Genomic DNA, 24,930 nt, shown 5'->3' with positions numbered 1-24,930 from the left:
TCAAGTTTAACGAAATCCATGTCAACTAGGCAATTCAGTTCCCTAATTTATTGATATTTGTTAGAATATTTATGTATCTGAGAAAGTCAGATGTTGCATGAATGTGCTGCTAGGGGGTTTGGTCGGCTTTAAAGAATTAGTAACATGACCTCTTGAAGGACAAGGGAGATTTTCCCTGACTGTCCCTTTAAATGAACTAATAAGATTTCAAATTACAATATTTTTGTTTTATGCTTCTTTCTGATAATTTGTTCCTTTAGATTTGTTCCAGTGCACTTATATTCTTCTTTAGACACAGATCTGTCTCTGTTTACTTAAGGTATTTCCAATTAGTCCCTCACTGTGGTAACTAAACAGTGAGATGTAATTCTCTTATACAGCTTACTAGTGCACCTATCACTCTTTAGCACTTTAGCATCCTATACCTTTAGGTCAGATACTGTGAATCCTTCTGTTTCACTGTTACAACACAAAAATATGACCCAATTGTTAAAAGGTACTAGACAAGCATCAAGCATGAGGGTATAGTATATAAAGGGTTACAAGAGTGTTCAATCAAACTGCCTGAAATCTCCCAGTTTTATTACCCTTGGTGCAACAATGTAAAATGTTCAAAGCAGGGTAAAATTAAATAAATAATAGTTTCCTTTTCTTCCCTCCCCACCAGAAAAGTGTTCATGCTATGCACAGAGTGCCATCTGCTGGCAATCTGTGTTTTTTTCCAGTGGCCTTCTTGTTACTAACTGACATTCCTCAGGAACTGACCATTAGAAGTCATTACTGAACTGGGAGTATATGCAAATGATTGTCAACAAGAAGAGCAAAAATTATAGCTAAGGTGTTATAAGATTCCCGTTACAAGCTCTTATTGTGATGTGGTCTGAGAACTGCTTTAAAAATCTGCTTCTGATACTTTATTTGGTATGAAAAAATTGGCCTAGCAATTAACTTATTCTACCAATTTTTTTAAAAAAATGTGTTTCTAAAAGATATGAAAAAATGAATGTATTGGTTTCAGATAATCTCTTTTAACCATTATTCATATGGCATTAAAATAACTGAATTTTAAAAAATAATTACATTTGGCAGGAAAATAATTCTATACATTACTTAATTTCTATGGTGGTGTTTTTAAATAAAAAAGAGAGAATAATTTAAATTTAGACATAAAATATAGCTACTCAAAGAACTGTATTAGAATATGTGCCTAAATTCATATATATTCAGTAATCTTCAATAATCCATTAGGTAAAGGAAGAGCACTCATTTGAAAAACATTCATACAAATATGCTTGTTTATTAAATAATTAACTTCTATTTAAAAACATTAGAATACTTAATCACCAAATCGCCAACATAGAATTGGATCAATTCTTTTATCAATTTTAATATAAAAACATACATGTTAAAATCTTGTACTTATATATAATACCTTTGCATAAATAAAATGCATAGTTCTCTGGAATTTTTACAGAAACAGAAAAAGAAATACAAAACCAAGGTCTAAATATCATAAGAGTCAAACCACAAACTCTTCATTGATTATCCAGACAAAAGTCCCCTTAACTTCAAGTTTTTAAAATGACGAACTCTAGAAATTCAAAGTTACTATTTAGGTTAGGCTACTCCATCCCTAATCAATTTTATTTTAAAAACATATGCAGCAGCATACATCAAAGAGACCCTTCAGTCTAAACTTTGATTTTTCCAACTTTTTATTGTTTGTAACGTAACTGTACAACTCCATCATCATTATGGTCCCAATCTTGCATCACTTACTCCTGTGCATAATCCTTACGTTATGTATTAAATTGATTTATTTATAGGCTTTTGTGTTATGCTCATCATTGTAGTCTTTGCAGTCATTTGTCCGCACAACATACAGAAAAAACAAACAAACGTTATGACGCTAGCTATACTTTGCACTGTCAAGTCTTGACCTATCATCATGTGACCTCTTTACTTACTTGTATGTCGTACCCTTTTCCCTACCTTCCATGAATGTATTGGTATCTGATTCTTGGTCTTTTAGGCCCCAGTCCTGTAAACACATACAAGTGTGAATAATGCATGTGAATAGTCCCACAGTTCAGTGGGACTATTAAATGTGCAAAGTTACATGCATGTGTGTTGGCAGGATCAAGTCCTTAGATTCTGAGCTCTTTGGGAAGAGTGCATTCTCTTGTGCCTGGCCATTGCCTAGTTGTACACTATGAGCAGTAGGAGCAGTAAATATATAATACCTATGAGGTTATCATCAGGTTAGGCATCTTTTTATTCCTTTTTTCAAGTTCCTGTTTTGCACCCATTGAAGTCAATAAGATGTTTTCCCATTCACATAAGTGGGAGCAGGTTCATAGATTCATAGATTCCAAGGCCAGAGGGGACCATTGTGATTATCTAGTCTGACTTCCTATATAATACCACAGAACTTCCCCAAAATAATTCTTAGAGCATATCTTTTAGCAAAACATCCAATCTTGATTTAAAAAGTGTCAGTGATGGAGAATCCACCACGACCCTTGGTAAATTGGTCCGATGGTTAATTACCCTCACACCTTATTTCCAGTCTGAATTTCTCTAGCTTCAGGTTCCACTCATTGGATTGTGTTATAGCTTTCTCTGCTAGACTGAAGAGCCCGTCAGACCCCCACTGAACAGATTATTTCAGTTTGGGGCTGGAAAGTTCATACAAAATAAAAAATGCAGTGAAACCAGCTGTGCTTTCCCAGTAGAAACCTCTAAAGAAGCCTTACTTTTTGAACAAATTGTAGTTCATTGCCACAATTTTGCATTTATAACTTTGGGTGGTCCATATTACAGGTTGGAGAAATATTTGATCATGTGGATGGCACAAAATCGTGGTATGATTGTCTGTCAAATTCAATTTTTAATGCGGAGGCATCTTGCAAAGTTGTCATTCTCTGCAAATTATCAGTTGTCCCGGTTTCTCCCTCTAACATGATTGAATATTTTAGGCATCTAACAAAAGGACCACTCATCTAGCCTTAGAACATCTGATTCTGTTGATTCTGAAATTCACTGAAAGTCTGCAACTTTTCTCAGGATTAAGAGTGCAAAGAGCTTGAAGAAAGAGTGGGGCAAACTCACTCAATTTTCAGGAAGTCGCACCATGGGGCCTGCAAAATGCTCTTCAAACTGTCTCTGTAGTTCTACACAATCCCTGCAGGATCCCACAAACCCTTGCAAACCGCACCACGGGGAACCAACATGTTTTAACTGACGCCCTATTGAAGCAAATGCACCACTTGAAGAAATGAATGTATAAGAAAGAAAGGTAATGGAAAGTGACAAGCTGAAAAGGAGTTGAGAGTTTCATTTGCAAGGTTGTGCTTGAGGGGGCATCCATCAGGAAATTCCTATGGAGTGGCAAAAAGAGAAAAAATTAAGGAACAGCAGAGTATGATGAACTTATATAATTCTTTTTCTTTAGCAGCAGGCAGTATTTATTACTTTTTTTTTTGCCAATTTGGGAGCACTTGTAAGCACCGAAAGACAGAAATTAAGTGTACAAACCCCGCAGCAATAATGAAAGTGTGGAATGCTCACAGATTATTTATAAGCATGCAAGTTATGTAGTAGTTGGAGATTTTCTCCCTTCTGTTCCTGTATAGTGATGAAGAATGGTATTTTAATAGGCAGATGGTAAAGACAATTACAGTTTGGGGCTCAGCTGGGAGTTACATCAGTTTATTGCAAATTATTAGTTGATAAATGCTTTTGTTTACAAGCAAAGTCTTAAGCAGCTTTGTAATCAGTTTATCAGCTGCAACCTCAATTTTGACAGCTTGCCTTTGGGGTATACAGTCATTTCTTCCCTGGTCATTTCGAAATCATGCTGACCATGCAGTCAGTCAGATTGGCAGCTTCTATGCACCTGTATGATGCTCAGTAAATTGGTATTTGTTATAAAGCCTATTTTGAAAAAATCACCCAGTGCAGAATCCTAATAGCTAATCAATATTACGTGCTTTAATTTATTTCATTTGTCATAATTCATAATTTTGTCAAAAATTTCACATTTGTCAAAAATTCATACATTTTAAGGGATACTGTCTGATTAAAAATAATTTAAAATATATTTTGAGCCTAATGAGTTCAAACTTGTTCCTGTTTACTTCACTAGCTTTGGCCCTACATTACTAATAATGCCCCAGATTATTAGATGGGAAATAACATACTGTTTACAGTTTATGGTACTTGTTTATTTTTGGCATTTCACACAGATCGTACAAGGAAAATAAACCAGTCACTTTCATCTTTGTTTTTCATCATTTTGTAGTCCTTCACACTTCCAGGTTTTCATGCAAAGACCAACACTACAGTGTTTGCATTTCAGACACAGATGGGGAATGCTTATTTATATTGGGAGTATTTTGATTTTAACTCTTGGAATTTCTTTTTAACGGAAGATTTTTAATATTCTACAGTTTTGCAAAAGAATATTTGTATAAGAATTCAATTTGGGAACAAATTTGACCTGAGAGTCTCCTTATAAATGTCTTTTCACTTAGCTGTCTTTTTAGAAATTAAGCACTGGAAAGTCATATGATCTTGCTCCCATTGCAGTCAAAGGAAAATCTCCCAGTGACTTCAGTGGGAGCAAATTTTTCCCATGATGTAAATGCATAAAGAGGAGCCTCCTTGTCTTTGTGGTTCGTACAGTGCCCCTTACATCCTGTAAATAGGAGCAGAAGTCACTGTAATCTTTTTTAGGAAAACTGGTTCTATTTTATTATTGTTATCTATGTTATGGGAATGTCTAAAGTCCTCAGTCAGGACGAGGAAGCTATAATGGAAGGCACTATACAGATCTAGAGGAACCACAGCTCCTGCTTTGAAGAATTTGTAAACTCAGTCCACGACCCTAAAAAAACTTATGTATATGTTTAAATTTACACACTGTGAGCAATCCCATCAATTTACAGCCCTGATCTTGAAGTGAACTCTGTGCAGCACTCATTTTCAGATTGTGACCTCATTAAAGAAAAGATTCAACAAATAAGTGTAACAAACAGGTGGAGAAGGGAAGTCAAGTAATAAAAGCACGTTTGCATAGTTACAGTGTGCACAACTTAATGGTTCCAGATGTTGAATGGGGGGTTATTAAAATTTATAAAAAGTCCAGTTAATCCACGGTCCGCTGAGCTCCCTTATCATTGCTCTTCTCTGGAAAAAGTGACCCAGCCCACAGCCTATTATTTATTTGTTTGTGTCTCTTTGTTTTCCCCATTCCATAGAAGACTATCCCAGCTGCCCCTCTACTTAACATTTTTAAAAAAAATACAAACTATCCTCACAGCTTCCTAAGGTGATGGGCCTTCTCCCTCTACATAAACCTTCCTCCTCCTCCTTAAGTACCTGCCTCATTCACTCTACAGCTGTCCAATGGCAGATCCCGACAGGTGTCAGGTGCAAGAGTGGAGAAAGTCATTTGAAAAGTTATATGATGTGCTCTGATTTCCCTCAGTGCAGACTTGTGAATGTGTCACCAGGACATGCGCACTCTCTAACCTCCTTATCATTCTTTCCCAGATCTCCTCCCTACAAAAGGGCCATCTTATGGCTCTGCTGGCAAGGAAGCAGGGATTCTGGAAACGTGCACCTTAAGACCTACCTCTAGTATAGTGGGGCTCATCAGCTAATCCTCTCTCCCTGAACCCTGTTGCTACTGACAAAGGCGGCTGAGTCTCATTCCTGTGATTGTCTTAAATGGCTTCTTCTCCTGGGAAATTCTGTGAAGGGCTCCAGTCCACTTGTTGCTGTAAGGCATCAAAGGGTGGAGGAGTTTGCTGAGGCAGTGTGCCCCCAAAATCTGGGCTTCATGATTGGAGAGGAGGGGTGTTAATGCACATGGGAGGGCCATATTACATCGTTCACTGTTCTTTAATGATTTTCTAGATAATACTTAGTCCTGCTTTAGTGCAGGGGATGGGACTAGGTGACCTATGAGGTCCCTTCCAGTCCTATGATTCTATGGTTTCTAGCTCATGAATATTGATATGTTCCTTTTTTTAATACCCAATTGATGTTCCTTTAAAGGGGTAAGGAAGGTGTATCCCCAAATATAAAGTAATATGGACAAAAAGTAATGCCCTGAGAAAATAAATAGGTGCTGTACCGGTATAAGAATTCCTTCAGCTCATTTGTTAGTGTTTATGCTGAATTAAGGAAATATAACAGGTTTAGCATTTGTGGCAGCACTTCAGTTTCAACCCCTAGCAGCAGACCCAACTTCTGGTGATATCGGAGGATATTTCAGTTTTCAGTTTCATTCAGGCCTTCCAAGTAACTATTGCCATTTGTGCCAAATATTTAATCGTTTTGTGCTGTGGACTGTCGTCCACCAGGAACTGATTTCACCTAAGACTTTTTACAGCCATCTAATAGAAAGATATGTATTCACTCTGATTAGCTCAGGATTTGAACGAGGGTCCCAGAAGAAATATATAAGCCTCTTAAATGCACACAACTTCTAAGGATATGAGTTTAACTGTCTCCCCCTGTGGTAAATAAGCTGTGACAGCTCAATCGGGGGGAAGGGGGCACAAATAAAATTACCACATTATTTTCCTGTTAATATTTTCTGAACATTGATGTAGTTTACATCTGTATCTAATTGAATTTTATGTTGTTTTAATTCTGGTATTTCTTTGAAAGAAACAAATACAAATCCTCAAATGTACTAAAAAAAACCGCTGACAGCAAGGGTAAAATGAGAGGTCAAATCTCATTGCTAGATATACCAGTTCTGATTTAGAAACATGCAGTTTAGTTGGGGTTCAGTAGCGCAAGTAGTATTGCAGTATTAATGAAAGAGAGCTACTGAAATATTGTAATTATCCGTTAAACAGTGGTCACGCTGCATACAGGAAAGAACTTCTACCTCATTGAAAGTTGTTCAGCATAGAATGCTTCCGTTTTGATTCTTTTCTCTCCTAGGATTGAAGAGATATTTTTAAAGCTGTATTGCGTAAATAAACTATATAATAGGTGACAATTTTTTATGAAACGCACTATATTCAAATTAAAACATTTACTCCTTTATCATATTGCTAAGGGATCGGTCCTTGGTACTGAAGTCAGTAACAAAACTCACATTCATTTGGATTAAGAAGCAGGCCCTTATTCTCTTAAGAGGTATATTTCTTCTTTATTTCCAATCTGGCATTGTATTTCTTAAAAGTCACTCATCTTGGAATCATCTCTTTCAAAGCTGTCCAGTGTTTAGTTGAATGAGTCTTTTATTGGACTGCATAATATAATGCATTATTGTTTTTTTATTTTGTAGCATCCATGAATTTAAAAAAAAAAAAGCAAGTTTCATATTTTATTCTGAGCCAAATGCACTACATTTCTCCAAAGGAATGTGAGCGCTTGCTCTTACACTTATTGTTTTAACATTATATAATATAATAGGTTTTACAATTTCTGCAGTCAATATACTGCAGAGTTATAATATGCCACAGCTAAGTTAAAATTAGAGGGTCAGTATCATTTGACAATCTCCTTTGATCGGTAAACAAGGAAAAATTATACAACAGCTTAGGAAATCAACTCATTAATTTTAATTTAGCATTGTAAACATTGTTATAATTGTTAGAGAAGTCCAAATTTGCATGCCGGGCTGTTGAGATGCTCTCTAAAGAGATGTTTGGAATCCTGGCATTAAAATACTTAGATGGCAAAAGTGTTCTGCAAAGTATTTAGTTTGTGCATACAAGTTTAAAATGTTGAGAATTATTTATCAACAGAAAAGACTGTTCACAAAATGCTTTTGATTTATTGCTGTATATACTACAGATCCATATCAGTTATGCTTACCTTATTTTATTCAAAAACTTGTATAAACCATGAGTTGGCATATTAGAGAATAATGAAAAGGCATTAATCAACCTAAGTAAACAAGTACATAGATCTATCTAACAACTATGAAGTAGTTAATAATTTTTTAAGCAATTTTCTTATAGAAAGAAGGTCTAAAAGAGTAGTGCTTAATTATCTGGACTCCTCTGTGCTGGGCTCTCTTTTGATTGTATTAATGAAGCAGCTGGCCCATTGTTTCTCTTTAATTCCTCTATTGTTTTAAGAATATGTCACAGCTCTTTATTCTTTTATCAGGTGCTGTGCAGGAGGATCCACACAATACCTCATATTCCTTCTGTATTTGCCAATGCACAAAGAAACCTCCAAAGCATTTTTCAAAGAAGGGGCACACATAATTTATAAGTTCTATTCCTTGCACTACTCTACTGTCAAGAATTTCAACAGTATTGGATTTGAATTCATTATAATTTCTATTAAGCAACATGGCTACATATAGATATAAGTACTCTGCTAATGTTGAAAATTAGAGATCTGGGCAGTAACTTGTGCCATACTAAAATGGGGGCATTCAACAGTATAGGAAATTATTCTGAACAGTCACAACCCCATGGAGGGAAGAAAAACAAATGTGAAGATTATGTCCTGTTATGGATTTGCAAATTTCCCTCAATTGCTAGAAATAAAACACAAAGCAAGGATGATATAAAATAAACAAAGTTATTTTTTCCCCAAGGCTGTTAACAAAAAATGTCTTTTTGTAAAATAGGACCATTTCATTCAGAGAAGGGGGAGGTTTCATTCAGTTGATTGTGCCTGGAAGTCATTATGGTCCGTAGACTAATACAAGCTGTTGATTAAATGACTTCTGATAGTCTTCTGACCCTCCTTTATAAAAGCGTATGTATACAGGAAATGGCCTCTTATGCTGTTGCAATAACACAGTCAAAAACACTAAGCACAAAATATAGGCAGCCAAAACAATACTTCAGACTCACTGGCACAATAGGTTTGTATTCTGAGACTATTTAAGTATGAAGACTGGTTTCAGTAGCAATTATTTATTTTCTAACCTTGTACCTAAGATATACAATCAAAAATCCAGATTCAAAAGGTTAGGCAGACCAAGTTTTGATTAATAATTTGGATAAAAATACCAAAAAATGGCAGGACTGGCTGTACATTTTTAATGCGTGGGTTCCTTTTCATATGTGGGGTAAGATAGCTGCACTACCATGATGGTAGTGCTTGTGTCTATATGATTCAGTTAAAATGTTCTTGCATTGCATTTAGCCATTGCCTTTGTTTTAAGAGGGAAGTGAAACTATTTTTAGCAACCTGCTCTTTAAAGCTAATTCTAATACAAGCAACAAAGTTACTAACAGAGGCCATAGGCTGCTATTGATTTTTAAGAAGAGCTTCACCCATTTTAAGTCAATGGGGAACTCTGCTTAAAAATCAATGCCACCCATATAGTCCCTTCACTTCACAGCTCCCCTTCAGAGAAAATCACTCATACAAAAGACAGTAAATAAAGGCTGAATTATTTATAAAATCTCAAAATCAACTGCCTTATTATAGGGAGAGAAAATGAAGAGGCTATTGAAAAATCAAGCAACTTTCTATTATGTACCTAGATGTGCGTCTTACATAAAATAAAGTTTTATAGCAGTATACATATCTATCTCCTCAGTGCGCCCTGTCCTCCTACATACTGAAGGCAGAGTATTACCACATCTGAATGTGATTTAATTGGTTCAATTTACTATATATATTTTTATACTAAGCTTGGTTCCATATCTTGATGAGCCCAGATGTAGTTCTGCTAGTGGTTTACAGCTACCCATTGCTTGCATTTTATTATTTTTACAAAGCAAATGTCTATCAATCATACAGATAAATTAGAAAAAATTCTGCAAACATAACTCATCGCAAAGATTTTTGCAGCATGGTATGTAATTATTAACCTGATTTTTGCCATTGAAAGAAGCCATGAATTGCAGATAGTATGGATGAAGTTAAATGCTTTTATATTAGATACATTTTGCTTATACAGTATTCTATAGGTAGGACCGCATAATATAATTGAAGCTTTGTCAGCTCTGTAGCCTAGCAACAGATAATACTGTTAGGTTACTGAATTGCTGCTGGTTGACAAGTAGGGAGTATTTTTGTGTTTATCATGTCTGCTAATGATGGGATCCTTTCCAAAAGGCTTGTCTTAATCTTAATTAGACTTTATCAACAGAGGTCTGCATGACATTGTGCAGACACCGATTTCATAAATAATAAAAAGTGCAAGTGAAAAATTTGGCAGGAGAAGAAGATATTTAAGGCCACTGATTCTTGTAAGAGCAGCATGAATTTCCAAAATGTAATCAAGTTTGAACTGTGACTCTATTCTTTATTATCAAAACTTGCAGTACACTTCACTGCAGTTTTGACAGCAATTATGAGTATGATTCATAAGCTTCCTGTTAGGAACCAGATCTGTTTGCACAAGAATCTTGATCATAAACATTACAAAGAACAGTAAGTCCACAGTTTTTCAGGGACATCTTTTTCCTTTTCATAGAACTTGAAGTTGTTTTAGTTAGTTTTATTTTTAAGCAGCAAAAGAGTTACTTGTGTTTGCAGGGTAAGAGACAGACGAAGAAGATCCGCAAATAATCTTTCCATTTGGTGGAAGCTATGAAGGTATCAGATAGCTGATTCAATGTGTGATGCAATTTGATAAAGAAATCATGCCAATGCAGTTGGAATGTAATTTTTTGCTCTAGTTCGCACAATATGATATTATTCCACTTCCCCAACTTTCTCTGATTAAATAAACGTTTCTAATTCTTTGCATAACTAGTTAATTATATTTTTATTCAAATGTAAGCTAATAAGGAGTGGGGATAAATACTTAAGCAATATCTGTTGATTGTTTTTTTGTTGATCTTGGATTTGATGCCTAGATAATGTATGTTAACTCCGTTTTGTTTGGCTGATTTTGTAGCTATCATTTTAGAACAGCTATGGAATTGTACTTTCTGTTCCATTGGGCAGCCTCCAGGTTAGAACCTCAGCTGGTGCAAACTGGCTTAGCGCCATTGATTTTAACAGGACTGTGTCAATTTATACCAGCTCAGGATCTGACTCAGTGTTGTCTTGTAGCATTCTGATATATAGCTCATATTCGCTGAAACAAACTTCACCCAAGTGACTCAGTAAACAATGCTGCCTCTTCCTTTGGCTGATCTAATGATCAAATCACTTGGGGCCAGATTGGTCACCCTTGGCATCAATGGGATTACTCGAGTGAGTTACTGGTCACCAATGTGAATAAAGCGTTCACAATCTGACCTGAAGAGCATATTCCAAAACACATTTAAATCAGTGGGAGTCTATCTATTAACCTCAGTGGGCTTTGGATCAGGCCATCGGGACTTGATTCTGCCTGACCCATATGGGTGTGCAGTGGAGGAGAGGGGACAAGAAGTCTTCCCTGTCACCTCTTGCCAGCCTAGATAAGCACCAGCACAATTGCAGTTCCTGCACTAAGTGCTCTCCTTAGTCCCTTGGGGGCAGGGAAGAGTGGCTATTGCCCTGACCCATCCCCATCTGCACCGGCCTATGGAAAGGGACAGGCATGCACTGTGGGGAGTACAATGCTCCCCATACCTATGGATGGAAAGTGCTACATAACACAATTAAAGAGCAAATGTATTGGTGGGGGGACCATAATTCTTAGGAATAATCCTAATTGGCTCTCAGGAACTCTGGTGCAAGGATATTGAGTCAGCCCCCTATTCCTGGTGTACAAGGATTTTGATCCAGACTGATTGCAGCTGGAGACCCTGTAAGTAATATCTTCCCCCACCCCCCTCCCCAGGATACAGCATGTCAGGATTGTTGCTGTGGAAAGAAAGGTGGTTTTCTTAATGTGGCACATTTCAATTTTATTTTTAATACAAAATGTATAGCATTATAAGACTACAGCACAAGCCCTTATACTACAGTGTTCTTATAAAAATGTATAATAACACATTGAATTATTGTTACACTACAAGTTTCATATATAAATAAGAATAAAACAGAAGTGTGACACAATCAATGGAACTCCGCCCTCCATTCACACAAATAAGTTATGTACGTGTCCTCAGGTAAAATAGTGTAGCTGGTTACAGAGTCTCAAATTAAAGTCATGTAGCTCAAAGTTGTTATATCTAAGAGGCTGATTAAACATCCATTAGTCTGATTCTCTTCTCACACTGGTTTTGTACTGGTATAACACCAATGGCTTCAGTGGATTTACTCCTGATTTACATCAGTGTGAGGCACTAATCCAGCAATTAATATTCATATTCCTGGTTGATTATTAAGATTCCAGACTTGTAGATATAGTTGTATTGCTGTCTTCACTTTTCATCTCCTTATTCGCGAAAGGAAATTGGTGAGAGTTGCATCTTTGCATGCCCTAATTCTGGAAAGCAGTGAACCTTACGTTACATGGGTCCTGTTACAATAAATTGTTTGTAAACTTCATAGCTACCTTCAACTGCTGTAATACTAAAGGTTGAATGCAAAGAAACTTTTCTGCTTTGAAACTTTTATACCACTTTGAGGTCTGGAAGCTCAGCTTTATTTTTCCACTGAAACACATTGTCACTGATGCTGTTTTGTTTGCTCATCTTTGAAAGCTAATAGACTGGTTTAATTAATTGTCCAAGATTTCTCTAAAACAATGTCTTAATTCTTCCATTTAGCTGTGGCATATCATACACTGTTGTTATCTCCTCCACCAGATTTTTGCAACAAGTTGTTTTAAAACTATAATCTCTTTGAGGGGAAAAAAATGAAGTGCAGTTGAAAAGGCAGTTATGCTGAAAGATAAACACAGCAATATTACTTATCAAAATGAGTACAGTTTTGCTTGCCTAATGAATACAACATATAGCTTTTGCTATATATACAAAACCTTGGGGAACAAAAGCTTTATAACATATAAAGTATGCAACATTATTTCAGGCATAACTATACTGGATATGTATCTAGGCCTGAGAGTGTAGATAACACAATATAAGTGCTTTGCCTGTCTAAACATGTTAAATAAATGAGCATTCACTATCACATTCAAATACATTAGTAGATGTACTTGCATAGTTAATTTTCTTTTTAATGCACTGCACGTGACATTTGCAGCACAGAGCTCTAGTGTATCTTTCTGTTTGATGAAAGTTTCCCCCTTCCTCCCCTTTTAAACAAACCTTTATTTGAATAAGTCTTTATGAAACAGATCTTTGGCATATCTTCTTTTCAGGAAGTTCAGTCAATGTAAGCAGAGATAAAACAGTCATGTTATGAAAAATATTACATAAGAAAATATTTTTCAGAGAAAGATGGTAGCAAACATAAGGGAGGGGGGAAATGACCTTATGAAGAAATCTGATTTCGTCTTCGCAGCTTTTGGCGTTTTTTTATTCTGCTGTGGATGAGGCACTTGGAATAAAACTGAAACTGTGGTATGAAAAAAATATGCAGGAAGTGCAGTAAAAATATAATGATTGGAAAAGTGCCAGTTAAAATAGTTTTGCCTATATCTGAGTTCTGGTCATGTCAGTCTCTTAGGACACAAAAGGGTGAATTAGGGTGATCGTTCTTTAGTTGAACTGATTGTAGAATATATGCATATATTTTTATCATGGCTTCCTTAACAGTATTTTGAAAATTCTTCTACAGATAAAAATAGAACTTTAAAAAGCAGGAGTTATCTGCCTCCTCCCCACAAATAATCCAGTTAGAAAAGGGTATAAAGATACCACACCTATGTTTGAAGTTCTTCTGCAGATTTATGTTCCCAATTAAATCTTTCTTTTTTTATTTTTCATATAGGTGGCCAACTTTGGTGTACCACAACTAAGAGCATCTCTGAGGGTGAAGAGCTAATTGCCTTTGTTGTGGATTTTGACTCAAGGCTACAAGCTGCCAGTCAGATGACTCTTACAGAAGGGATGTATCCTGCACGTCTGCTGGACTCAATACAACTGCTTCCTCAACAAGCTGCTATGGCATCTATTTTGCCTACAGCTATTGTCAACAGTAAGTGAATAATATTGTACCATAGCTTTTTCTAGTTTTGTTTTTTGTTATGTTTCTTTTTTTTTTTAACAGAGCAAAAATAGATGTAGAAAATTGGGATGGTAGCTGTACAGGATAGTGTTTGGCCCTCCCTCAGACAGAAGCTCTGTAAATCTGTTCGCAGAATTAGAAAATCATAAAAATAGAGATGAAAAGACCTTTTAGCTCACCTGGTCCATCATCTTTCACTCAATGCAGGCTTGGTCTTCACAATACATATTCTAATATTTATCCAGGCTAGTTTTCCATTTCTTAAGCAATAGAAATAGCTTCTACCACTTCTCTTCTGAAACTGTTTCAAAATGCAATAGAGGTCATTGTCAGAAATTTTCTTTGTATTAGCTCCAATTCATGAAAGCATCTGTATTCAAGAAGGATTCTTAAGCCTGTGTTTAAGTCCCATTGATGTTAAAGGGACATAATCACATGCTGTGTAGAGCAGGACTTAAGTAAGAGCTAAGTGCTTTCTTGAATCAGAGAGTCAAGCTGGGTGAGGTTGGTCCAGTAAAAGATATTACCTCACCCACCTTGTCTCTCTAATATCCCACAACCAACAGGGTTACAACAACACTGCATATAACTTCTTGAATCAGAGCATTCAGCCTAAATATTCTGTTTATTAAGTTCACCCAATTACTGCTATTAAGACCCCTAATACAATCCTAATTGCTCATCTTCCTTGCTGTTGACATCTTTCAAAAAATTGATAGCTGATATCATGTTCCTCCTTAGTCATCACTTAACCCTGTGATATATATTTGGCTCTTTTAATCTTTCCTTGTCACTCAGTCCTTCCATTCCTATATTGTAGCACTTCCCTATGCTTCTTGTAGTTTGTAAATACTTTGCAATAATTAAGTGACCAGAACGCTACACAATATTCAAGGTTTGGATACACTAGAATCATATAGGTCCAGATTCAGCCCTTATTCATGTGAATAATACCTATTCTTTGAGTAATCCCACCAGGTTCAATGCTGGATGACTATAAATGTCTTGCCAATAGCTTTATTTTTTCTAGTTTGCTGTTTATTTTTTGTGCAAAGAATTGTACTGGTCACATTTACTGTGAACGTGCCGTTAAAAGAAATAAGTTAAAATATACCAGTACCCTGTGGAAAGATAGTAGTGACAGCAATATCAAGCTGAAATATAAGGAAACAAAAAGCAGGATCATCTGCCTTCTGGAAATGGGCTTTAGTCAGCTGGCATTCTTTTTATTAATGCTAACAGGGTGGTCAGGAATTTTCTATCGGAAAGTTTTTGTGCAGATTACACAAAATTGAAAAAAAAAACCTTCTCATCAATTATTCAGAGTGGACTACATCCACCCTGCCTAAATTGGCCTTCAACATTTGTTGTCCACTTGTAAGTTAACTCCTTTCTCTTCATATGCCTATATATATTTATGCCTGTATCTGTAATTTTCACTCCATGCATCTGAATAAGTGGGTTTTTTACCCACAAAAGCTTATACCCAAATAAATATATTAGTTTTTAAGGTGCCACTGGACTCCTTGTTTTTTTTTTTTTTTGTGGATACAGACTAATACCTCTGATACAAAATTAAAAATTTCAGCAGGAAAATTTTGATTTTAATTAAAAATTTTGACTTTCCATCAGGAAAATGTAAATGACATATTTTGTTTCAGATAAGTTCAACCAATATCAGAATATTTCATTTGACTTGACCTAAAATGTTTTGTTTCAAATTAGTTAAAAAAATTGAGCTGCATTTATTTCTGGTGCATTGCCTAATGGCAGTGTAGTTCCATCCCCCATTCTCTCTTTTGGGCCGGGCTCCATAGTAGATGACATCTTTCATAGTGCATTTCCTTTACATGGTGCATCATGGTAATCACATGACTCTACATTTATTATAGGAGATGTTGTCAGGTCAAAGAGCCTATCCCACAGGGGGGAATGGGAGCTGGAACTATAACTAGGGTGACCAGATGTCCCGTTTTTAAAGGGACAGTCCCATTTTTGGGGACTTTTTTTTTTTTTGGAGCCTATTAATCCTTCCCCGCCCCCCCCCCAAACACACACACACCCACCTCCTGTCCCGTTTTGTCACAATTGCTGTCTGGTAACCCTAACTATAACTCCCATAAGGCAATAGGGAAATGTCTAGATGGTTTGTTTTGATCAAAAATGTCTAAATGAAGCATTTTGATATTTCTGAATCAAATTTTTTTGGAATTTCCATTCAGAAGAAAACTTCAACATTTTAACTTTTTGTCCTGTTTCAGAAAGTGGAATATTAAGGATCAACCTACAATTAGAGGTCATAGCATATTACAAAATTTAACTCCCAACATTAGTTATGACAAGAATCCAAGAAACAAAGCATGATCTTTTCAGTTACCGTAATTACTACATTCTTAGATTTTAGGCTACAAAGAGACCATTATGATCATCTAGTCTGACCTCCTGGCTATCACAGGCAATAGAATTTTCCCCAGTGAAACCTGCCTGGAGCCCAATAAACCTGTGGTTGAACTAGAACATATTTTTTAGAAAGACATGCAGTCTTAATTTAAAGAATCCAAACCCCAGATTCTGCAAAAACTTATGCACATGCCTAAAGTTAAGCACATTTGTAAGGCGTTGCAGGATCAGGGTCCACATGACTGGAGAACATCTCTGATTAAATATTTTCATGGTGCTATAATACAGTTGAGACTGCATTTCTGCCACAAACTATTAATTCTATTTTAGTTTAAAAAAAAATTGGTGTCCTAAAAATGTAGGTCAGTGTTTTATGTTATTTTGGCCTATAAAACAAACAAACAAATGTTTTCCCTTGTCCTTGCAAATGACATTGTATGAAACCTGTGGCTGCCTTACCAACATTTTGTTAAGTAAGTTGTTTCTTTAATGGAAAAATTAAAGGACTTAAGCCTGCCATGTTACTTGTTGATGCCGAATACACTGTGGCTAACCTGCATCTGGTTATATTTGCTTGTAGAAGATATATTCCCTTGCAAATCCTGTGGCATTTGGTATCGAAGTGAGCGGAATTTGCAGGCCCATCTCATGTACTACTGCAGTGGGAGGCAAAGAGAGGGAGCTCAGCTGTCAGAGGAGAATGAAGATAGTGCTCATCAGATATCCAGTGTCTGCCCCTTTCCACAGTGCACCAAAAGTTTTTCTAATGCAAGAGCTCTGGAAATGCACCTAAATTCTCACAGTGGTAAGTGCAATATATCCCCCTGTAGATGTAGCTATTCCTTAAACATTAACCACTATAAACCTTATCTTCTTCAATGAGTCTCTAAATGTAAGCAGTACAATCAAGCACTGGAAGTAGATACTACTAAGACATCAGTCATTTCTGGACTGTATTATATAGTCCATGCACCTCTCACATATATCTGTTTATTTTTGTAATTTATTTAATCTACCAGTATTGCATTTATCTGACCTACTTATGCATTTACATAAACCAAACGCTTGGTCATTTAATGGCCTAGATTCTCTCTGATATTTAAACAAAGGTGTAAAGCTTTGTCCCTTGAGAGGTTTGGTTATTTGGAGTATAGGATGGGCATTAGGAACTCCTATATTCTTATTCCAGATCTGATGCTGACTCCCACTATAGTCTTGAACCATATCACAACCTCTGAATTCAGTTTCCTTGTTTATAAAATGGAGATATTACTTCCCATTCATTAGAAAGCTGAAATTTGGCATAGATTTAGACCTATTATCGAGTATCTCTGAGTGTTCTGTTGAAATTTAGCTTTGATTTGATCAGATTATTGAAAAATCACAAGTTGTAAATACACAGAACATTCCACACTGAAGTTTCCACTAGGCATGCAAAGTTTGTAGATGAGAAAGGCTGTGCTGTCAGGTCTAAGCAGTTAACTTGGCTTTAGAGTGAAATATGTACTAAGGTATGCCTGGGAAGAGGCAAATGCTCTTCAGAAGTCTCTGTGGACCTTGTTGGGTAAGTAGGAGTTCGGGAGGGCTTATGTATGTTTTACATTTTTACAGGAGGCAGCTCCAGCCCAGTGTGCCATGGCAGCTGGATGTCACCGAAGGTTTGCAGGAGAAGGTCTCTCTCCTGCGGATCTATTACAGGACAAAGAGTTCCACTGATGGAACGTATGCAATTTGCAGGCACAACTCTGCCCCAATGTGTATATACATTGAAATTACTGTCTTTAACTGCATCATTACATGCTGTTTCTAAAAAACTATATTATAATATCATTTCATTTTCCCCACAACTTCAGTTTAGTATTTTATAGTTCTGTGTAGTGCTTTGTGTATGTCCTTGAAAATCATTTACATAAAAATACATGTTAAACCATAATATATTACATTTCCAGGCTAACAGTACAGTGTAAACGTGAAAATGTGCAATATGTCTCTGCTCTTTCCCTGAATGGTCTGCTACTTGAAAAGTTCATGTGTAGTGCATGGATAAGAAAATGATGAAAATGCATACTTACAGGAAGGAGAACTCATGTAACAAGCCTGAGGGCTAAATCCACAATGGGGACTTAGCCTCAGCACTGCTGCCCTAATGTATAGGTGCCGTGAGCCCAGTGGAATACACAACCCTGATTTCAGAGCCTGGGCTCCTTGTGCATTTCATGGGGAGAGTTATGTACCTAGCAACAGGATTCAATAAGCAGGGAGCTGCCTAAACTATCCAATAGGAAATGCCAAAGAGTGGGGTAGGGCCTAAGCCCCACCCATCAAAGGGACTTAGGTGCCTAAATTTGGGCTTGAGGGAGGGGCCTATCTCTCTTCAGCAGTTAAAAAATGTAGGCACTGAAGCCAGGTCAGCCGTTTCTTGCAAAAAAAGAAAAAAGAAGAGCAGATGGTAGATGCCCTTGTACCCAATAGCCAAGATGTTAGGGCACTCACCGGAGATGAAGAAGACCCAGATTTGAATCCCTACTCTGGAGCAGAGACTGCCCTACCCGTCAGGTTGTAAGCTATTCTGTGATAGGATACACTCAATTCCTCCTGTTGGAGCTGTTCCACTATTTATTAAAAGACTTAAATATTCATTAGGCCAGAGAGAAAATGACTCTACAGGCCAGTGGTTAGGGCATGTACCTGGGAGACCCAAGTTTCAGTCCCTGCTCCAATGCATATTTAAGTATTTTATGCACAGTAGAAATGTAGGTGCTCAGGATTAGGCAGCATCTAAGCAGTGTTTTTGTGGATCTAAATTTGGCCCTAGGAAACTAAAGTGCCAGTTAGGCACCTAAGTCCCTTTATAGGTCTAACCCTAAAATAGTAAAATATCATTTTGACAACAATTAGTATAAGTATAGAAGGATGCAAAAATATGTGTTACAATGTGAATAATTTGTTGAGGTCTCTGTTAAAAGTCAAAACCTTCCTTTTCAACTCAGTGGGACTATTTACATGTGTAATAGTAATAGTTACTCACATGTGTTTGGAGGATTAGGACCCCATTGATCAGACAGTAAAGCAAGGTGCCATCTACCTAATTCTAGTATGATAGAAATTAGATACTGTAACATTGTGCACTGTGAAAGCAGTGGGGGATAATCTCAGTGCATTGGATACTATTCCTGCTTCTAAACACGTTTTAAATATAATGTTGCAAAATCTGCATGAACTTCTTCTGAAAGTTTAATGGTTTCAGAGTAGCAACCATGTTAGTCTGTATTCGCAAAAAGAACAGGAGTACTTGTGGAACCTTAGAGACTAACAAATTTATTTGAGCGTAAATTTGTTAGTCTCTAAGGTGCCACAAGTACTCCTTTTCTTTTTGAAAGTTTAATGGCTGCCACTTTTGCCTGTGTGACAGATGACATGCTGGCGGACATCATGAACTGAACCAGGGGCTACACAGCTAAAACTACAGGTCTTTACAGCTTGTGCTAAAGAACTGTGCTCTAGCTGGGTGCTATAACAGACCCACATCCTCTATGGATCAGCACAGAGGGGGGCATAGAACACACACTAACCAGTGTGTTACATACTTCCTTGGGCAGGTAATCCCAAGCATATGAGGCCCACAGCAGTTCATATTCTGGACAAACCCCCCATATGTGATGGCCACAGGGTACTTTGACCAGCACTAGGGATTGAAGCAGTGTCCTCTGGGTCTTAAAGTATGAGTTTTCACAGCTTGTGCTAGTTTCACTGTGATGCTCACTGCTCTGCACTGCTCCAGTGTTACGAAGAAACTGTGAACGCAGTTTAATTGACCATGTGCACATGCACACATATATATAATGTTTTAAATCTAAATCAAACATAGATATTTTTCCTTCCAAATGTTTCTTCATTAAACTCATAGAAGCCCTGGACTCCTCTTTAGAGAATGTAGGCCATTGTTCTTCCAGCACAGAACTCTGCCCTTAGTTGTGCTCTATAGGCATTTATAGCTTGAGTACACCTGAAACACACTCTCATTCTCTGCACAGATTGTGGGTATGGTTTGAATTTGCTTCTGTTCTTACACTGTACTTGATAGGAAGAGCTCTGGTGAGTTCATATCTAAGAAAAATATGTCTCAGTAGGGCTATGATTTTGTCATGGTGGTCACAGAAATTGTGAATTTTAATAAAGTCCATGAAATGGCTGTAAAAACATATTTGGTTAGGCCCCCCAGACTGAGTGGCCTTGCCCCCAAACTGAGTGATGTGTCCCATCCACCCTTCTCTCTCCATCCACAGAGGGATGGATGGGCCAAATGTGAGTGGCTCCACAACCTCATGGACCAGGTTGCAACAACCAGAGTGGGGAGCCAGACCCAGCCCTGCAGGGCATGAGCTGCCACTGGGGATGAGTGTGGAGTGGGGTTACTCTTCAACCTTCCGGCTCTCCTGGACCTGATCTTTGAACATCCTCATCATACTCTTGTGCATGCTGATGTAGCAAAAATTGCATTGTTTTGTGACCTTTCTCTGTCTTACTGTTTTTTCTCGCACCTCTGCCACGAAATTTACTAAAAATTTCCATTCTGAAATTGTAGCCTTACTCCTTACCTGCAATAACTGCATGTGATTATTAGTGGTGTAGGGCTAAAAGAGTACTATCTTCATTGACATTTTTTCCTCCGAGTCCAGCCCTCCTCCTTCCTCACAGTGGACTCACCCTTTCAGCAATCCTCCCACTGAGTTCCCATTCCAGAGCCCTGGATCTTCTTTCCCACATAGGCAGTTCATCTCAGCCAAGCGGGCACTGGCCAACAGTAATGGAGATTATTGGAAATGTGCTGTCTGCAACTCTGCCTCTGATTCAGTGCTTTTTATAGGCCCCCTCTGAGCTTGAGGACTGGATCTCAAGCATATTGCCTTGACATGTTCCTGTGATCAGAGAAAAGTGAACATACTCCTGAGCCTTTTGATTTCTCTGTGGCTCCTACTGAATATCCTTGTGTGGAACACCGGACCCCAATGCTTATTGATCTATGGGGAACAACATGTTTTTTCCAAGTGGAAATTGCTGTTTCTAAAACTGGAATGGGTTAGTTTGGCATTTCCATTTAGAGAGAGCCTGATCTATTTTTATTCTTCCCCTACTCTGGCCTTCCCTTTATTAATTGGAGGGCTCTCTGCTTCATATCTGAAATTCTGAATCCATGCTGAACTCAATATGGAAAATGAGCCAGTTCATGACATATGTAGTCACAGTTGATAAATTTGGGAACCTCTTATAGCAATTGGTTGGAAAGAGATTTTGAATTGATTTAAGCATTACCTGAGTGACCAATATGGGTGAATATTTACAGAACATTTTCACCAGAGGAAAATGAGTTGTGCTCATGATGTTTATATTCTCCATATGATTGCTTTTCATGGTATACTGCATGAGGGGAAAGCAGTTACCCTAACTTGTTGTGTATTATTTATCTTTTCCATAGGAGTGAAAATGGAAGAATTTCTCCCACCTGGTGCTAGTCTGAAATGCACAGTTTGTAACTACACTGCAGACTCAGTGATAAACTTTCATCAGCACCTGTTTTCACATCTCACTCAAGCTGCCTTTAGATGCAATCACTGCCATTTTGGCTTCCAAACTCAGAGGGAGTTATTGCAGCACCAAGAGCTACATGTCTCTGGCAACAAGCTGCAAAGAGAAAGTGACATTGAGCACTCTCCAGGTGGTGCTGAAGAAGCTTTACAGCCAGCAACAGACCTTCTGAACAGAAGTGAAGTTCCCCAGAGCCAAAAGACCATGCAGACTAAGGATGCAAGTTCGGACACTGAGCTTGACAAATGTGAAAAAAAGACTCCACTTTTCCTTCCGGCCCAGAGGCCAGAAACACAGCCTGTAACAAATAAACAAAGTTTTTCATACACTAAAATAAAATCTGAACCATCTAGCCCAAGACTTGCCTCCTCCCCAGTTCAGCCTAATATTGGCCCTTCTTTCCCTATGGGACCTTTTCTCTCTCAGTTTGCTTTTCCCCAGGACATCACAGTGGTTCCCCAGGCTTCAGAGATCTTAGCCAAAATGTCTGAACTGGTCCATCGAAGACTGAGGCATGGCAGTAGCAGTTATCCTCCTGTAATTTACAGTCCATTGATGCCAAAAGGGGCTACTTGTTTTGAGTGTAACATAACATTCAACAATTTGGACAACTACTTGGTACATAAAAAGCATTACTGCAGCAGCCGATGGCAGCAGATGGCAAAGTCACCAGATTTTTCCAGCATTTCTGAAAAAATACCTGAGGCTGTAAGTCCCAATAATGGCCAAAGTTCTATAAACATTCTGAATACTGCTCCTCACACCTCTGATGCAGAGAACCAACTTCTTCAGACATCTTGCATCAACTCCTCCACTGTCTTAGATTTGATTGGGCCAAACAGTAAGGTTCATGAAAAAGACTTTTCGGCACAGGCTAAGAAGCTCTCAGCTGCAACCAGCAATGATGAGAAAATGAATGGAAAACCTGCTGATGTGAAGAACCCCAGTGCTCCTTTAGTAGAAGGAGAAAGTGATCCCAACAAAACCACATGTGAAGCTTGCAATATTACTTTCAGCAGACATGAAACATACATGGTCCACAAACAGTATTATTGTGCCACACGCCATGATCCTCCACTGAAGAGATCTGCTTCCAGCAAAGTGCCTGCTATGCAGAGAACAATGCGCACACGTAAACGAAGGAAGATGTATGAGATGTGCCTACCAGAGCAGGAGCAAAGGCCTCAGCTGGTTCAACAACGGTTTCTTGAAGTGGCTAATCTTGGCAACCCTTGCACATCCACTCAAGAATCAACAGAAGGTCTTGGAGAATGTTACCATCCTCGGTGTGATATCTTTCCAGGAATAGTCTCAAAGCATCTAGAAACTTCGTTGTCCATTAACAAATGTATTCCAGTTTCAAAGTGTGACACTCCACACTCCACAGTTTCTTGCTTGGAGATGGATGTACCCATAGATCTCAGCAAAAAATGTTTATCACAGTCAGACAGGACATCCACCTCTCCAAAAAGGCTTCTGGACTACCATGAGTGCACAGTTTGCAAGATCAGTTTTAATAAGGTAGAGAACTATCTTGCCCATAAGCAAAATTTTTGCCCTGTCACTGCACATCAGCGTAATGACATGGGACAGCTTGAGGGCAAAGTGTTTCAAAACCCAGAAAGTGAACGAAACAGCCCTGATGTCAGTTATGAAAGAAGCATAATCAAATGTGAGAAAAATGGAAACTCGAAACAGTCTTCTCCCAATGGAAACTTGTTTTCTACACACTTAGCAACTCTTCAAGGACTTAAAGTCTTTAGTGAAGCAGCCCAGCTTATTGCTACAAAAGAAGAAAACAAACATTTGTTTCTTCCACAATGCCTTTACCCTGGAGCAATAAAGAAAGCTAAAGGAGCAGATCAGCTTTCTCCATATTATGGCATAAAGCCAAGTGATTACATTTCTGGTTCTCTCGTCATTCATAACACTGATTTAGATCAAAGCACAAATACAGAAGGTGAATCTCCTAAAGGCCAGATACCTTCAAACGGGTGTGCTGTGCAGAAGAAAGAGTCTCTTCCATTATTGCCAAAAAACAGAGGCATGGTAATAGTTAATGGTGGACTAAAACAGGAGGAAAGGCCTGCAACAAACCAACAACAAGAGAACATTTCCCAGAATCCTCAGCATGAAGATGGGCACAAATCTCCCTCTTGGATTTCTGAGAATCCTTTAGCTGCAAACGAAAATGTCTCTCCAGCTATTCCTACAGCGGAGGAACAGTTGTCTAGTATAGCAAAAGGTGTGAATGGTTCTACCCAAGCCCCAACCAGTGGGAAATATTGCCGACTGTGTGACATCCAGTTCAACAACCTTTCAAACTTTATAACTCACAAGAAGTTTTATTGCTCGTCACATGCAGCGGAACATGTCAAATGAAACAATTGGTCACCTTTGGTACCTGTGTTTAGTATATTGTTCCATACAGTCTAAAGAAAGCTGTGTGAATTACATCTGGACAATCAGGAGATAATTCATTATTGCTGAGTTGAAGACTTCAAGGTGTAATTTCATTACAGTCCATTAGTAAAGTGTATTATTGGTGCCATTTTCAAAAATATTAATTTATTTTACCAGCAGTATTCATAGCTGTAGTTATGTTATTTTTTATTTAAAAACTTTATATTAAAGTCATTTGTAATGTTATTGTATAGTTATTGTGTAGCACATATGGTTTGCACTGTATAGTAGATTTTAAAGAAAATAGTCACAAACAATACAGAAAAGCATTTTAGAAATAGCTTCAAAAGCACTTGTGTATCCTGATTTTTTTCTTATATGCTGTTGCAGATATATGTATCTGCTAAAATATAACTTGCAAAAAAGTTTCAACTATGCTGTAAAGTTCGCCTTAAAATTTCAATTTTTTGAACTATTGGGCTCAGTTTGCACTTTATATTTTAGCAGATACAGTACCTTAGTCATTAGGCTTTGCATTTGTATGTAGCAGTATGTTTCTGTCCACTTTCTTAATCTGAAACG

At 37.6% G+C, this 24,930-nt stretch overlaps 1 protein-coding gene across 2 annotated transcripts in view; it reads left to right on the top strand.

The window, feature by feature from the left end:
* The window catches only part of ZFPM2 (zinc finger protein, FOG family member 2), a 429,791-nt gene extending 405,464 nt beyond the window's left edge, over positions 1-24,327 (top strand). For both annotated transcript variants that reach the window (XM_077808863.1, XM_077808864.1), the window contains 3 exons: positions 13,723-13,929; positions 16,940-17,164; positions 21,836-24,327. In XM_077808863.1, coding sequence (XP_077664989.1) covers positions 13,723-13,929; positions 16,940-17,164; positions 21,836-24,327 — 2,924 coding nt within the window. The remainder of the gene's footprint in view (positions 1-13,722; positions 13,930-16,939; positions 17,165-21,835) is intronic.
* The last annotated feature ends 603 nt before the right edge of the window (positions 24,328-24,930 follow it).

Source organism: Eretmochelys imbricata, chromosome 2 (assembly GCF_965152235.1).
Source record: "Eretmochelys imbricata isolate rEreImb1 chromosome 2, rEreImb1.hap1, whole genome shotgun sequence".
NCBI lineage: Eukaryota > Metazoa > Chordata > Testudines > Cheloniidae > Eretmochelys > Eretmochelys imbricata.
Note: the sequence above shows the minus strand (reverse complement) of the source record. Positions and strands in the feature narration are given on the sequence as shown.